Source organism: Mandrillus leucophaeus, unplaced genomic scaffold (assembly GCF_000951045.1).
Source record: "Mandrillus leucophaeus isolate KB7577 unplaced genomic scaffold, Mleu.le_1.0 Scaffold764, whole genome shotgun sequence".
Lineage (NCBI taxonomy): Eukaryota > Metazoa > Chordata > Mammalia > Primates > Cercopithecidae > Mandrillus > Mandrillus leucophaeus.
This window is the reverse complement of record NW_012108297.1, coordinates 911,110-926,486: the sequence shown is the minus strand read 5'-3', so window position 1 is coordinate 926,486 and position 15,377 is coordinate 911,110. Positions and strand designations below refer to the sequence as shown.

General features: G+C 42.7%; 1 protein-coding gene across 1 annotated transcript in view; it reads left to right on the top strand.

Annotated features, from left to right (window-relative positions):
- The window catches only part of TMEM150C (transmembrane protein 150C), an 83,003-nt gene extending 70,386 nt beyond the window's left edge, over nucleotides 1–12,617 (top strand). Inside the window, exons 7-8 of the mRNA XM_011966567.1 lie at nucleotides 5,209–5,386; nucleotides 10,062–12,617. Coding sequence (XP_011821957.1) covers nucleotides 5,209–5,386; nucleotides 10,062–10,270 — 387 coding nt within the window. The 3' untranslated portion in view covers nucleotides 10,271–12,617. The remainder of the gene's footprint in view (nucleotides 1–5,208; nucleotides 5,387–10,061) is intronic.
- The last annotated feature ends 2,760 nt before the right edge of the window (nucleotides 12,618–15,377 follow it).

The window sequence follows — 15,377 nt, the reverse complement described above, 5'->3', positions numbered from 1 at the left end:
AACTTTTCTTTTTTCTTTTCTTTTTTTTTTTTTTTTGAGACAGAGTCTCGCTCTGTCGCCCACGCTGGAGTGCAGTGGGGACATCTCGGCTCACTGCAACCTCCGCCTCCCGGGTTCACGCCATTCTCCTGCCTCAGCCTCCCGAGTAGCTGGGACCACAGGTGCCCGCCACCACGCCCAGCTAATTTTTTGTATTTTTAGTAGAGACGGGGTTTCACCATGTTAACCAGGATGGTCTCGATCTCCTGACCTCGCCATCTGCCCGCCTCGGCCTCCCAAGTTGCTGGGATTACAGGCGTGAGCCACCGCGCCGGGTTAAACTTTTCAGTCTCTCTAAAGAAGATGATGTCTGCCAGTATGTTGTAAGAAAGCCCTTAAACAAAGAAGGTAAGAAACCTGGGACCAAAGCACCCAAGATTCAGCGTCTTGTTACTCCATGTGTCCTCCAGCACAAACGCCAGCGTATTGCTCTGAAGAAGCAGTGTACTAAGAAAAATAGGGAAGAGGCTGCAGAATATGCTAAACTTTTGGCCAAGAGAATGAAGGAGGCTAAAGAGAAGCGCAAGGAACAAATTGTGAAGAGACGCAGACTTTCCTCTCTGCGAGCTTCTACTTCTAAGTCTGAATCCAGGCAGGGAAAAGATTTTTTGAGTGACAAATAAGATCAGACTCAAAATATTAAAAAAAAAAATTAGGAACATTGGTTCCTAATACGCACAGGTTCTCCAGAATTCAGCCCTTCTAATCTCTCAGGCTGGTCTTCCTGAGTTCTCTTAAACGTGCGAGGGTGTTAAATATGCCTATGAAATACAGTGTGGCTACTGAGAAAAGCAGCTACTAGAACAGCTGTATATTTTCTACAGAGGATTTCCAAGTGGTTTATACTTTTTTCGCAACAAATTGGATCCTAATGTACCCTTCTAGAAAACCCATAGGATCATTGCCTTTCTATAACTAAACACCAAACATCCTTTTTGGATAAAAGCATGCTTTCAGATTAGCAAGTTTATGCGGAAGTCAAGTTTGAAAGCCCAGAATTTCTCTAGGACACTTATGGCTTGTATAAAGATATACTACTCCTAACTCTTCTTCCTAGAAATTCAGAAGCCCAAGGTCACAACCTTTAAGCATAATTTTCCTTGCCAATACCATTACCCAACTCTTGACAAGAATGATTTTATTTGTAAAAGAGACAAGGAAACCTCTGTACTATGATAGTGGCTGACTGATTTCCCTCCCTCCCCACCAACCTCCAACCTATGCTATTTATACTACTGCTAGAAACTTCCTCCTTGTGGGCAAACACTGATCCTGACACTCTTCCCCCTGTCTGTTGAATGAAACCCCAAAAGGCATAGGCATTAAAGACCCTCAGCATTCTAGTGTTAATTTAGTAACGTTCCTAATGAAAATAGTAGTGGATTTTCTAAGGCCATTTCTTGTCCTACCCTCAGCACTGCTGATTCATTCCCAAATGAATGGATCAGTCATTCCCAAAGACTTCCCCTGGCACATAGTAGCAACCCAATAAGTATTTTTTGCTTGGCAAGTTGTAAATGGGCAATCCCACCAATTCCTCTAACTGTTCTATCTCCCATCTATATCCAGCTAAGCAACTAGAAAGCTGCATTCTTAGAATATATTGGCTGAGGCAGTGATTACCGGGAGAATATTTGAGAGTTTATCTTGTTACGATCCAAAATGTAAGGCAAGGCATGGGGCATTTTAACTGAAATTTTGGTGGGAGTCTTTCCTCCACTTGCCGGCCTGTGCTGAGGGTACAGGCATGTTGTAAAGTGCTCAATCACTATTGTTTCTCTCAATCAGGGCTTTGATGAGTTACTAAGAACTCATTTTGTTCTTTACGAAAGTCCTAGAAAAATCCTCAAGATTGGGTGGCTTTGGTGAACCACAAATACTCAAGACCATGAATGTTGACACCGCTTATGAAGAACGTTGGCTGAAATGTAACAGAATACATGAGAAATGACGAATTAGTTTCCCATGGAGAAACCAGGTGGCTAGTATATGGGATGGGAGACAGACTTTTCAATCAATCCCTCATTATAATTTTTTTAAGTTTAAACTATGTAACTATATTATCTTGTTTTAAAGATTAAAAATAATAAATGAATAGATTTATATAGCTTGGAAAACCAGTTTTCTAGAAGCAAAATTTGATTTCAGGTATCATTATTTTAAATAATTTTGAAAATATATCTTTTGAACTGTGAGAGAAAACATGGCTTCTTCCAAAAAAGAGGTAAAAATCCTACAGCCAAAAACAATAGAAAAAAGTGTAAAAGGAAAGTAATATTGATTTCATGCAACCATTATGAACAACAATGTCAAACAACAAAACATCTGAAGGCAATAGCAATTCAAAAAAATAATACTTTCACAATGGGTTTAAAAGCCGTATCTTCGACAATCGATTTTACTTTCCTATATGTGCAATTAAAAAATATATGTTGAAGAAAAGGAAAAGGAAGAAAATTTTAAAAAAATATGTAAATATATAATAATGAACTTTTATCATACCACTGTGCTCTAGCCTGGGCAACAGAGCAAGACCCCATTTCAAATACATATATATGTATACAAACATACACTCTAGGTTTGATGAAGACGTGGATAGACTTTGTTTTTTCTTTTTTTGAAGAAGTGGATAGTCTTGGTGAAGTATGATTCACTAAAAAAAATTATGATCTAATGGTGATAATCTGAAAAATATGTATATTTACATATGTATACACATGAAAATACAAAAAGAGTTTTAAGTGATGGATATATTTTTAAAATATCAGTGGGTAATGATTTGGGGAGTTTACATCTATAACCCCCAACAGCAATAACCTAAATGGGAGTCCTCTATAAAAGCCTTGAGTATGAATCTTCAAATACTGTTGTCCTACTGTGGGTCTCTATATGTGGCAAAAGCTCATAGGTGACAGTTTTTCTTATTACTATGGGAAAATAAAACTAAAAAAAAATTCTCATTAACAATGAATTAGGGCCGGGTGTGGTGTCTCACGCCTGTAATCCCAGCACTTTGGGAGGCCAAGGCAGGTGGATCATCTGAGGTTGGGAGTTTGAGATCAACATGGTAAAACCCCATTTCTACTAAAATATAAAAATTAACTGGGCATGGTGGCATATGCCTGTAATCCCAGCTACTTGGGAGGCTGAGACATGAGAATCGCTTGAATCCAGGAGTCTGAGGTTGCAGTGAGTGGAGATCGCACTACTGCACTCCAGCCTGGGTGACAGAGTGAGACTCTGTGTCAAACAAACAAACAAACAATAACAACAACAGAAACAATTACTTAGGCCAGGCACCATGGTGGTTCATGCCTGTAATCCCAGCACTTTGGGAGGCTGAGGCAGGAGAATCACTTGAATCCAGGAGTCAGAGACTGCAGTGAACCAAAATCATGCTGCTGCACTCCAGTCTGGGCGACAGAACACTCCATCTCAAAAAAAGAAAAAAAACAACAATGAATTAGTCACATTACATAGACGGGCCAGTTTTGTAAGAGTGAAGAACAGAGCTTAAAGGGTTTTAGTTATCTGTGCCAATTAAATATTGACTTGCCTAGAATTGGTTGTCCTCCATCAGTAAATATATATTGGCCAGGATTGATGGCTCACGCTTGTAATCTCAGCACTTTGGGAGGCTGAGGCGGGATTACTTGAGCTCAGAAGTTCATGACCAGTCTAGGCAACGTAGGGAGACACCATCTCTATAAAAAAAATAAGATAAAAAATGAGCACTCTCCTCCTGCTGCCAAAGGTGCTGAAAGGAAAGAAGGCCAAAGTGAAGAAGGTGGCTCCGGCCCCTGCTGTCGTGAAGAAGCAGGAGGCCAAGAAAGTGGTGAATCCCTGGTTTGAGAAAAGGCCTAAGAATTTTGGCATTGGATGGGACATCCAGCCCAAAAGTGACCTCACTCGCTTTGTGAAATTGCCCCGCTATATCAGGCTGCAACGGCAGACAGCCATCCTCTATAAGCAGCTGTGATTAACCTCTGTAAGTGTTTCCTGCAATTAACCAGTTCACCTAGGCTCTGGACCGCCAACCAGCTACTCAGCTGCGCTCGCTAGCCCACAGGTACAGACCAGAGACAAAGCAAGAGAAGAAGCAGAGGCTGTTGGCCTGGGCTAAGAAGAAAGCTGCTGGCAAAGAGGACGTCCCCACTAAGAGATCACCTGCCCTTCAAGCAGAAGTTAACACTGTCACCACCTTGGAGGAGAACAAAAAGGCTCAGCTGGTGGTGATTGCACACGATGTGGATCCCATCGAGCTAGTTGTCTTCCTGCCTGCCCTGTGTCGTAAAATGGGGGTCTTTTACTGCATTATCAAGGGGAAGGCAAGACTGGGACGTCTAGTCCACAGGAAGACCTGCTCCACTGTCGCCTTCACACGGGTTAACTTGGAAGACAAAGGAGCTTTGGCTAAGCTGGTAGAAGCTATCAGGACCATTTACAACAACAGATCCGATGAGATCCTCCGTCGCTGGGGAGGCAATTTCCTGGGTCCCAAGTTTGTAGCTCACATTGCCAAGCTCAAAAAGGCAAAGGCTAAAAGAACTTACCACCAAGCTGGGTTAAATGTACACTGTTGAGTTTTCTGTACATAAAAAACAAAGTAATACAAATTTTCCTTCAAAACAAAAAAATTAGCCAGGCATGGTGGCGTGCACCTGTGGTCCCAGATACTCCAGAGGCTAAGGTGGGAGGATCGCTTTGAGCCAGGGAGCCGTGATCACGCCACTGTATTTCAGCCTGGGAGACAGAGTAAAGACCCTGTCTCAAAAACAAAAAAAACCCAAAAAACGAAACACACACACACACACACACACACACACACACAAAGCAAAAACCATGTCCGAATCCCTGGTCGCATTTTCTTAGCCTGGAAAAGTTTGGGGTGTATGCTTGTAGAAACATTTCTTTTTCTGTAACTCTCCTGTTGTTTTCTTTTACTTTTTCTAAACAAATGTTTTTAAGGGTTGGGGCTATTGTTTATTTCCTTCATCCCCTCAGAGTTCAAACCATTTGAGAATAGAACAAAGAACTAATCTTTGTACAATCTATTATCCCATTGTTGGGATATTTCTTTTCCTATCTCTTCCCCTCATATATTCATTCAGCTTGCCTGTCTTCTTTGCTGAATGGGCTTTCATGTGTCATTATCCATTCATCCCTAAGCTCACGAATGATGAAGAAATCCATAACGTCGGAACCTCCTTGACTTTTGGATTTGGCACGTTGACCTGCTGGATCCAGGCTGCGCTGACACTCAAGGTCAACATCAAGAATGAAGGACGGAAAGTTGGAATTCCACGAGTTATTCTGTCGGCGTCTATCACTCTCTGTGTGGTCCTCTGTATCCTTTGAATGTGAAAAGGTTCTTTTGCCAGTAAGATGAAAACAAGGAAGTTGTCTCTGTAGCAGAACCCAGTGGATTAGGATATTCCGCCAGATTATCTCAGAATCTTAAGGAAAAACAAAGGTAAATGGGTATAAAAACAAAAACTCTCAGACCGATTTTTCATGCCAAAGGGGAGATGGAGAAATAAAAATAAAACAAGGTCTGCCCTCTCTAGATTGTTTCAGTCTTCAGGAATGGTGTCATACACTCTCCTTTCACTAATGATGTAAAAGTTCTTATTTGTGGAAATCAGAGAATGCATAGCCAAAAAAAGAATTCTCATTTTTCTCTCCAGCTTAAAAAAATTCATCTGTGATTTTATTAATGGCCCTGTTATTTCATTTCATTTGTAGCTCTGAAATGAATTTCAGAGGACCAATACATTTATATCTTTCCGGAAAACAATGAAGCTTTTCTGGAAGACAAATTCAAGCTCTAGATTAGCGCTGCGTGTGTAGTTTTCCTCAAATATTTGAGGCTTTGGGGTGCTATCCGTTTCCCTTCCTCCCCTCAGAGTTTGAACTAATTGAGAGTAGATGCTAGGAGCCAGATGGGGATGAAGTAGATGCTAGGAGCCAGATGGGGATGAAGAAATCAGCCTTTATCCTAGTAAACCTGGAAAGGAAAATGCTGCAGGTCTTCTCTCTCACACCTTGGAATTCAACTTAACCCTCCAGTAACAAGCAGAGAAGCCAGGGAAAGGCAGAGGAGAGCACCTCACTCTGCTTAGCCCCACACAGATCCCAGAGACAGTCTAGCTTAGGATGGAGTGCAGTGACCTCACCTACTGGTAGTGTGGCCCAATAGAAGCCTGCCAATTCCCATCCCACCAATCAAATCAGTCACTCATTCCATGGCGTGGAGTAATCAGAAGCGTTCAACACTTTGGGAGGTGGAGGCAGGAGGATCACTTGAAGCCAGGAGCTCAAGATCCACCTGGACAACAAAGGGAGACCCTGTCTCTACAAAAAAATATATATATATAAAATTCAGCTGGGTGTTTTGGCAAGCACCTGTAATCCCAGCTACTGGGGAGGCTGAGGTGGGCTCGCTTGAGCCCAGGAGTTTGAGGCTGCAGTGAGCTAAGATTGACTCTGTCTGTAACCATCAATCAATCAATCAGTCAATAAAAAAGGCCTGGTGCTGTGGCTCATGCTGTAATCCTAGCACTTTGGGAGGCTGAGGCAGGAGGGTTGCTTAAGTCCAGGAGTTCAAGACCAGCCTGGGCAAGATAGCAAAACCTGGTCTCTATAAAAATTTATTTTAGAAAAATTAGCAGGGAGTGGTGGTGTGCACCTGTAGTCCAAGCTACTTGGGAGGCTGGGTGGGGAGGATCGCTTGATCCCAGGAATTTGAGGCTGCAGTGAGCTGTGATCATGCCACTGCAATCCAGCCTGGGTGACAGAGTGAGACCCTGGCTCAAAAAATAAAAGGCAAAAATAAAAGAAATGTTCCCTCCAATAAGGCCCTCCTCAGGAAACCAGAGAAAGGAGTCAAGGTTCCTAAAGGGTGTATTGTACAGAAAACACAATTACACATCTTCAGTCATCATAATCACCAATATTTAGACACTGTGCTAGGCATTATTCTAAGTACTTTAAATGTATCAACTCTTTTTATCCTCACTTCACATGTAAGAACAGTGAATCACAGAGAAGTTTAATTTGCCTAAGATCACACAGATGAGGTGTGGTGGATCAAGATTCAAACTCAGGCTCAGCTCTTGCACTCTTAACCACTACAGGACCCCAAGTTAGAGAAAGTAGCTTCAGAATGAAACAATGGCATTTGCAGCAACCTGGTTGGAATTGGAGACCATTATTCTAAGTGAAGTAACTCAAGAATGAAAAAGCAAACGTCCTACGTTTTTACTCATAAGTGGGAGCTAGGCTGTGAGGACACAAAGGCATAAGAATGACAAAGTGGACTTTGGGGACTCAGGGGAAAGGATGGGAGGGGGATGAAGGATAAAAGACTACAAATTGGGTACACTATACACTGCTTGGGTGGGGGGTGCACCAAAATCCCAGAAATCATCAACTAAATAACTTATTCATGCAACCAAACACCACATGTTCCCCAAAATCCTATTGAAATATAAATAAATATAAATAAGTTCAAAAATAGCTAGAAAAAAATTAAGTATATCAATTCAAAAAAAAAGAGAGAGAGAAAGTAGCTTTAAAATATGAATAGAAGCAGACCCTAAGATGAGGGGGGAAAAGAATAAAATATGAAAACATACATAGTTCAGAGCCCATTCTCTAGTTAGTGGAGTATTTGGACTATTTATTTCTTCATTCACAAATTCCCATTTCACCATTTTGCTGATTTTTCAAAGCTCTACAGTCACATTAGATAGAGAACATTTAAGGACTTAAGTTCAAGCCAAAAAACTTGGTTCTTGCTAGCAACCTAATAAATACTCTATGAACAAAAAGATCAAAACTCTGCCAATATAAGATAGATATGCTTTCTCCATTAATTTAAGTAATAAGTTAATATTGCTTTGGCAATAGTTTGCACCCTTGTTCAGAAGAATGTGCAGGCTTTAAATTATTCCGAGACGTTTTTTGTGATTTAAGACAGGGTCTCATTGTGTCGCCTAGGCTGGAGTGCAGGGGCATGATATTGGCTCACTGCAACCTCTGCCTCCCGAGTTCAAGCCATCCTCCCATCTCAGCCTCGAGAGTAGCTGGGATTACAGGCACACACCACAACACCCAGCTAATTTTTGCAGTTTTAGTAGAGATGTGGTTTCTCCATGTTGTCCAGGCTGGTCTCGAACTACTGGGCTCAAGTGATACACACTGCTCAGCCTTCCAAAGTGTTGGGATTATAGGCGTGAGCCACCTTGCCCGGTCTATCCCAGGTTTTGAGCTTTCACCAAATGCTTCTGTTTCATGCTCTTTCTGAACACGTGGAATCTTTTTTTTTTTCCCCCTTCGGTTCTCAGGTGAATGGATTAAGGCCCAGTCAGAGCAAAGTTTGGCTGAAGTAATTTCACACTCTTGCTCTCTGAAAATTTCCTGATTTCAGGTCTTGAAGATAAAACTAATTCTAAGGAGACATTTCTGATCTTTCTAAGTAAATGTATTTAGTTCCTCAGACACTTGGCCTTTCACTAAAGCATGCTATGAACTTTTTACCCTTCTTCCCAGCTCCTCCCTCCATTTATTCGGTTGTGTATATACAGATACAGATACACACACACACACACACACACACATTCCATATATATCCAAGCATAAAAGTCTCATCTGTTTTTCCTTTTTTAAAGATGGAGCCTTGCTGTCGCCCTAGCTAGAGAGCAGTGGTGCAGTCATAGTTCACTGCAGCCTCAAACTCCTGGGCTCAAGTGATCTTCCCACCTCAGCATTCCAAAGCACTGGGATTACAGGCGTGAGTTACCCCACCCGGCCTCATCTGTTTACCATACAAGTTTAAACATGATATGAGGAATGAAACTAGTCTATACAGTATTGTCTGAAAGACAATAGTAAAAATTAGAAGAGACAGACGGGCCAGGCACTCAGACACTGTTAGTAGCACTGCAGAGCCACACACAGCTTACATGTCAGTAGTTAGTAATTTCATATGTTCAAAATTATTTCTGCAGATATAATGATAACTACGAATTCATAGTCATTTGCAATTTGCAGTGCTTTCTTCTTCTTTTTTTTTTTTTTTTTTTGAGATGGAGTCTCGCTCTGTCACCCAGCCTGAAATGCAGTGGCTGGTCTCGGCTCACCATTTGCAGTGATATTTTTAAAATTAGCTTTATTTTGGCTGGGTGCGGTGGCTCACGCCTGTAATCCCAGCACTTTGGGAGGCCGAGGCGGGTGGATCACCTGAGGTTGGGAGTTCGAGACCAGCCTGACCAACATGGAGAAACTCCATCTCTACTAAAATTGCAAAATTAGCCAGGCGTGGTGGCGCATGTCTGTAATCCCAGCTACTCGGAAGGCTGAGGCAGGAGAATCGCTTGAACCCGGGAGGCGGAGGTTGCGGTGACCCGAGATCGCGCCATTGCACTCCAGCCTGGGCAACAAGAGTGAAACTCTGCCTCAAAAAAAAAAAAAAAAAAAAAAATTGCTTTATTTTTCTGGCCAATTAATTACTTTGGAATTGTAATCCTTTATTTCTAATCTCCCAGTTTTGTAAGCAGCTACAGAGTAGAGCTGTTGAATACATGGCTCAGGAGTTAGAGTGTTTGTTTGAGTCCAGCTCAGCCAATTAATACCTGTGTGACCTCAGGTAAGTTACTTACCCATTTGGTCTCAGTTTCCCTATTTTTAAACAAACTGACAATTATTTGGATAAGAGAGTATTTAAGGGCAAATAGAACATGTAAAAAAGAGAAACAAAAACAATGATAATAGGATTGTTGTGAGGATTAAGTGATACTATCCATGAAAGCACCTAAAAGCATGTCTACCACCAAATAGAAGCTCAATAATGTTAACTGTTATTATTCATATAGATTTTCCTGTTCAACAAACTCTAGCAGGCCACCAGTTTTGCTAGTGAGGAGGAGAGCCAGACTTTTCCTATAATCTGTCTCTGCCCTGAAAAGATTCCAGTTTTAATGTGGCTGATGAGGGTATTTTCCTTGACTGCTTCTCCCCAGACTTCATCCTCATGGCCCAAAGCATCCACATGTACGCAGCCAGGGTCCAGTGGGGCCTGGTCATGTGCTTCCTGTCTTATTTTGGCACCTTTGCCGTGGAGTTCCGGCATTACCGCTATGAGATTGTTTGCTCTGAGTACCAGGAGAATTTCCTAAGCTTCTCAGAAAGCCTGTCAGAAGCTTCTGAGTATCAGACTGACCAGGTGTAACCCATCAGTTTTTCCTTGCTGGTGAGGTGGGTGTGATGGTGGGGGAGGGGCCAGTAGGACACACTCACGGGACTTGACACAGAACCTCATTTCACACATACACACACACACACACACACACACACACGTTCATGGCCACATTTGCCAAATGAGCTTTTCAGGGCGAGTTATTTCTTTAATGAAAAAGCACAAGCCCTTATGTGTCGAAATACACGCTGTTACACTGAAAATATATGCACGACAGAGCAAGAAGCTTGTGCATGATCACTTCTTATCCTTCCCCTTCCCAGCACTCCCTCCTCTTCCCATTCTCTCCACATGTCTCAAGCACCCTACCGAGTAGGGCAGGCCAAATGTTCCTTGGGAGTAATGCCAACTCCCGAAGTTGCCTTCAGGTCCAAAGGGCTTGGAACCAGCTCGTGAGGAAGTTCTGAATCTGGCACTAATATTCTTGAATGGATAATAGTGTATCATCGAATAGGACAGAAATTGTGTTGAGATGTGACCCTGTGTCGCCTGTAGAAAGGTATGGTGAGTAGAACTTTCCCACAAAAGCCCCCTTCGTCGCTGTTCAGTGGTCGGCTGCGTGGATCCCAGGAGAGACATACGCCACAGACTGTGAGAGCAAAGCCCGCCACCGTGATCTGGACTTGATGCAGTGTAACTGAGAATGATTTCCAAATGTGAATATGTGTAGGGACGTGGTCTGCCAGGCCTGGAACAAGAAGGGGGCAGGGAAGGTATGGTTTAGTGTTTGCTTTCATAGTATGCCATGTACACTGTTTTATATTTCATAGTTTATTTTTCTTTTAAGTAACTACCATGAGTCTCTCTAAGCCTCATGGACAAAGATGTAGACCAAATGCAAGAGCTGAGCTTGCTTTGGGTTCAACCATGATCAAAGAAAAACAGAGGTCACCGGCAGGCTTACATTGGAAGCTATGAAAATATCACAGAAAAATGGAAAGAAAGATGGATGTGCAGAGGTAATACAAAGAGCTGCTGCTGGACATTTATCAAAGATAGGCACCTTAGAGTATCTTGTTGCAAGTCCAAATCAGGGGAGACTTTGTTAATACATATCTTTTGCTCAAATTTAGTAGGTTTTTTTTTTTTTTGATTAAGGGCTTTTCAAATTTGGAATTTATAGAATCCGATTAAAAGAATACCCTTCCTAAAAACCAAATGGACACAGCTGGCTCCCCTGCTAGCCAACCCGCGGTTCCCAGTTCCCACCTGCTGAGAGTTCAGAACTCAGACTGTAGGTGTGGGCTTTTGAGACTGTGCTTCATGAAGAACAGAATTCCAAATTCAAACTATGTTGGAGTGAGCCAAGTGGACAGACCCTCCATGAGTGCACTTTCTTTCAAGAAATCCCCAGATTGACCCCATAGAGGTCTGGGATTACATGGAATATAATATGAAAAACATTTTTCAGGCTGGGTGTGGGGCTTATGCCTGTAATCCCAGCACTTTGGGAGGCCGAGGCGGGCGAATCACCTGAGTCGGGAGCTCGAGACCAACCTGACCAACGTAAAGAAACCCTGTCTCTACTAAAAAAAAGTACAAAATTAGCCGGGTGTCATGGCGCATGCCTGTAATCCCAGCTACTCAGGAGGCTGAGGCAGGAGAATCACTTGAACCTGGGAGGCAGAGATTGCGGTGAGCCGAGATCAAGCCATTGCACTCCAGCCTGGGCAACAAGAGCAAAACTCCATCTCAAAAAAAAAAAAGAAAAACATTTTTTAATTCAACCCAAGATCTGAACTTCTTGAGGAAAAGGTCAATGTCTTTTCATCTCTGTATTTTTCCCCACCTCTTAGCACAGTGCCTGGCACGTATTAGGTGCTCAATAAATGTCTGTTGAATAGAATTATTGATAATTTAAGAGTAGGAAAAAGGAGTGTCAGAGAGAGACTCAAAGATGCGTGAGGGAGCATGGAAGATGGCTGTTTCATGTGAGACAGGAATGGAAGAAGTCATGAATAGGGATAAGATGGGGGAGTGAGAATCCCTGTAAGTAAAATGTGAGGAAAGGAACAAGCTGAGAACAAGATTGTCCTGTCAAAAAGGCGTCTTACTGTAAATAGTCCAAGGTGACATTTGTTAGTTTTGAATACTGCTTTTGGGTTTCTTTTTTTCCTTTTTATATTTTAAAATTTTTATCAAAGAACAAAGACTTATGTAGTTTTCTTTTATTCTACACAATCCAAATTAAACAGCTTTTGGTGATGCAACTGTACACTTTCTTAAGAATATATCTAATACATTTTAGCAGAACCAAGCAATGACTGACATGATTCATTGGGATCTGGCCACTAAATAAAATTCTTTTATGCATAATTGTGATTTCTTTGTCTCTTACACCACTATTTCTTCTCTAATATTAAAACATGTGAAAACCCTGTCAGATATTATGTTAAAAATTAACTTACGTGTTATATTGGTAGAGTGTTTTCCAGCACCATCAACCAATTCTGTGATTTTCCCGGACACCAATTGAGTATCTCCAATTCAATTCTGACACTAACTACCCGGGGTTTGTGTCAGATTCCACAGGTTTAAGGGCTGAGTCCCACAAGACTGCCTCACTTCCACTGCCAGTCACAAATACTGGGCCCACAGGTGACCCTCACTTCTGTCCAGATTGGCTACAAAGTCGAAGGGACTCCCCCACACCACCCGCTTAAGGTTCAAATAATTTGCTAGAACAGCTCACAGAACTCAGGAAAATCCTTACACTTGAGGGTTTATGATGAAGGCTACAACTTAGGACGAGCCAAACTGAAAAGAAGCAGAGAGGGCAAGGCATGGGGAGGTGCCTGGAGCTCTACGCCCGCTCAGAGCGCATCATCCTCCCAGCACCTCGCTGTGTTCATCTACCTGGGAGCTCTCCAAATGTTACCATTCAAGAGTTTATTTTATGGAGCTGGATCTCCAGATGCCCTCTCTCCCCAAAGCTCAAAGGTCAGGAGGTGTTCCTGCTGACCAGCCTGAGCCTGAGGTTATCCAGGGGCCCCACCCTAAGTGACCTCATTAGCATAAACTCAAGTGTGATCAAAAGGGGCTCATTATGTAGAACAAAAGATACCTCTCTCAGTAAACTTCAAAGGTTTTAGAAGTTCTGTGCAGGAACTGGGGACAAAGACCAAATATAGCCATGTACCCATAGCAATGTTTCAGTCAAAAACGCACTGAATATAAGACAGTGGTCCCATAAGATTATAATACCGGCTAGACGTGGTGGCTCACGCCTGTAATACCAGCACTTTGAGAAGCCGAGGCAAGCGGATCACCTGAGGTCACAAGTTCGAGACCAGCCTGGTCAACATGGTGAAACCCTGTCTACTAAAACATACAAAATCAGCGAGGCGTGATAGTGCATGCCTGGGATCCCAGCTACTTGGGAGGCTGAGGCAGGAGAATTGCTTGAACACAGGAGGTGGAGGTTGCAGTGAACCGGGATCACACTATTGGCAGCACTCCAGCCTGGGAGAGAGAGCGAGACTCCATCTCAAAAAAAAAAAAAAAAAAGCAAACTTACAATGAGGCCACGTTTTATCATCTATGTTATTTGCTGGATTTTCTCTACCCCTGGTGTGGAAAAGTAAAATTTTTGTATCCTGAAATGTATAATCTACTGGTTATCAATGGACACTGGATACCACTGTTTATATTATTTTTGTATTCAGGCATTGCTTCCTCGGGATAGGTTAAGTTTTGCTGTCCCAACATAAAACTAATAAAACTAAAGTTTATTTCTCATACTGGATGTCTATCCAAGTTCAGCAGGGGGTTCTGCTCATTGTAACAACTCCGACCTTGGCTGATAGACGTTTCCTCTTGGCACATGCTCCCACAGTTGCTCACAGCCAAGGAAATGTGGCAGACTGCTCCCTGGCTCTCAGAGCTCCTGCCAGGAATGGCAAACGTTACTTAGCTTACATTTCACTGGCTAAGGAAACTGAGTGGCCTTCTCTATGCATGGCACTCCTACCATGTGCCCACAATGGGAGATGCATTTGTGAACAGCCCAGTGACCACAGGATCCTCAACTTCTTTAGTCATTGTCATTCCTTTGAGGTGCAAATTCCAAAGAATCATTAGAGAAGCCATCATAATTCAGAAATAGAGGAAAGGGACCATCTGTGGGGTTGGCACTATTCAATTCTCAGTGCTTTTCTTACGGTACCTAGATCCATAAGCAACACTTCACAATTTGATCACCCCCTCGCCACCTCTCTGCTTAAAACTTTTTTACTTGGCTCTCAGAATATTGTGCCTTTTTAATTTGCCTCCTGCTTCCCTCTCCACCCAGCGTCCTCTGCTGGGCCACATTCTCCCTGCAATCCCAACACTGGAGTACCCCATGGCTCCGTCCTGGCAACTCGTCTTTCCTACCCACACTCAGTCTCTGAGTGACCTCACCCAGTATTCCAGTTTTAAATATTGCCATGGGCTGACGTTTCCCAAGTTCTCCAGGCCAGACCTCTATCCTCAGTACCATAGACCTGTGTCTTCAACTACTCTTACAGCATCCTCACTTGAAAGGCATCCCAAGTTTAACACATTCTGATCTAATCTCTTTAAAAGCATTCCTCCCACCCAAGTTAGAGACAACCCATCTTTCAGTTGCTTACACTGAAACTTTGGAGCAATCCTCATGTCTTCTCTCTTGCACACCCCAAATCCTCTCTGCTCTACCTTCAAAGTATACTAGAATTCATCCACTGCCACTATCTAGTCCAAACCACTGCTATCTCTCCTGGATTTTTATAATAATGTATAAAAATTAGTCTCTCTTCTTCTATCATTTGCTAAGGTGTGTCCTCAATACAGAAGTCAAAATGATCTCTCTCAAAGCTAAATTAGGCCTTAGATTACGTGGCTCATGCCTGTAATCCCAGCACTTTGGGAGGCTTAGGAGGGAGGATCACTTGAGCCCAGAAGTTCAAGACCAGCCTGGGCAACATGGTGATACCCTGTCTCTACAAAAAACTTAGCCAGGCATTGTGGCACACACCTGTAGTCCCAGCTACCCAGGAGGCTGAGGAGGTAAGATCACCTGAGCCTGGAAGGTCAAGGCTGCAGTGAGCCAAGATTGTGC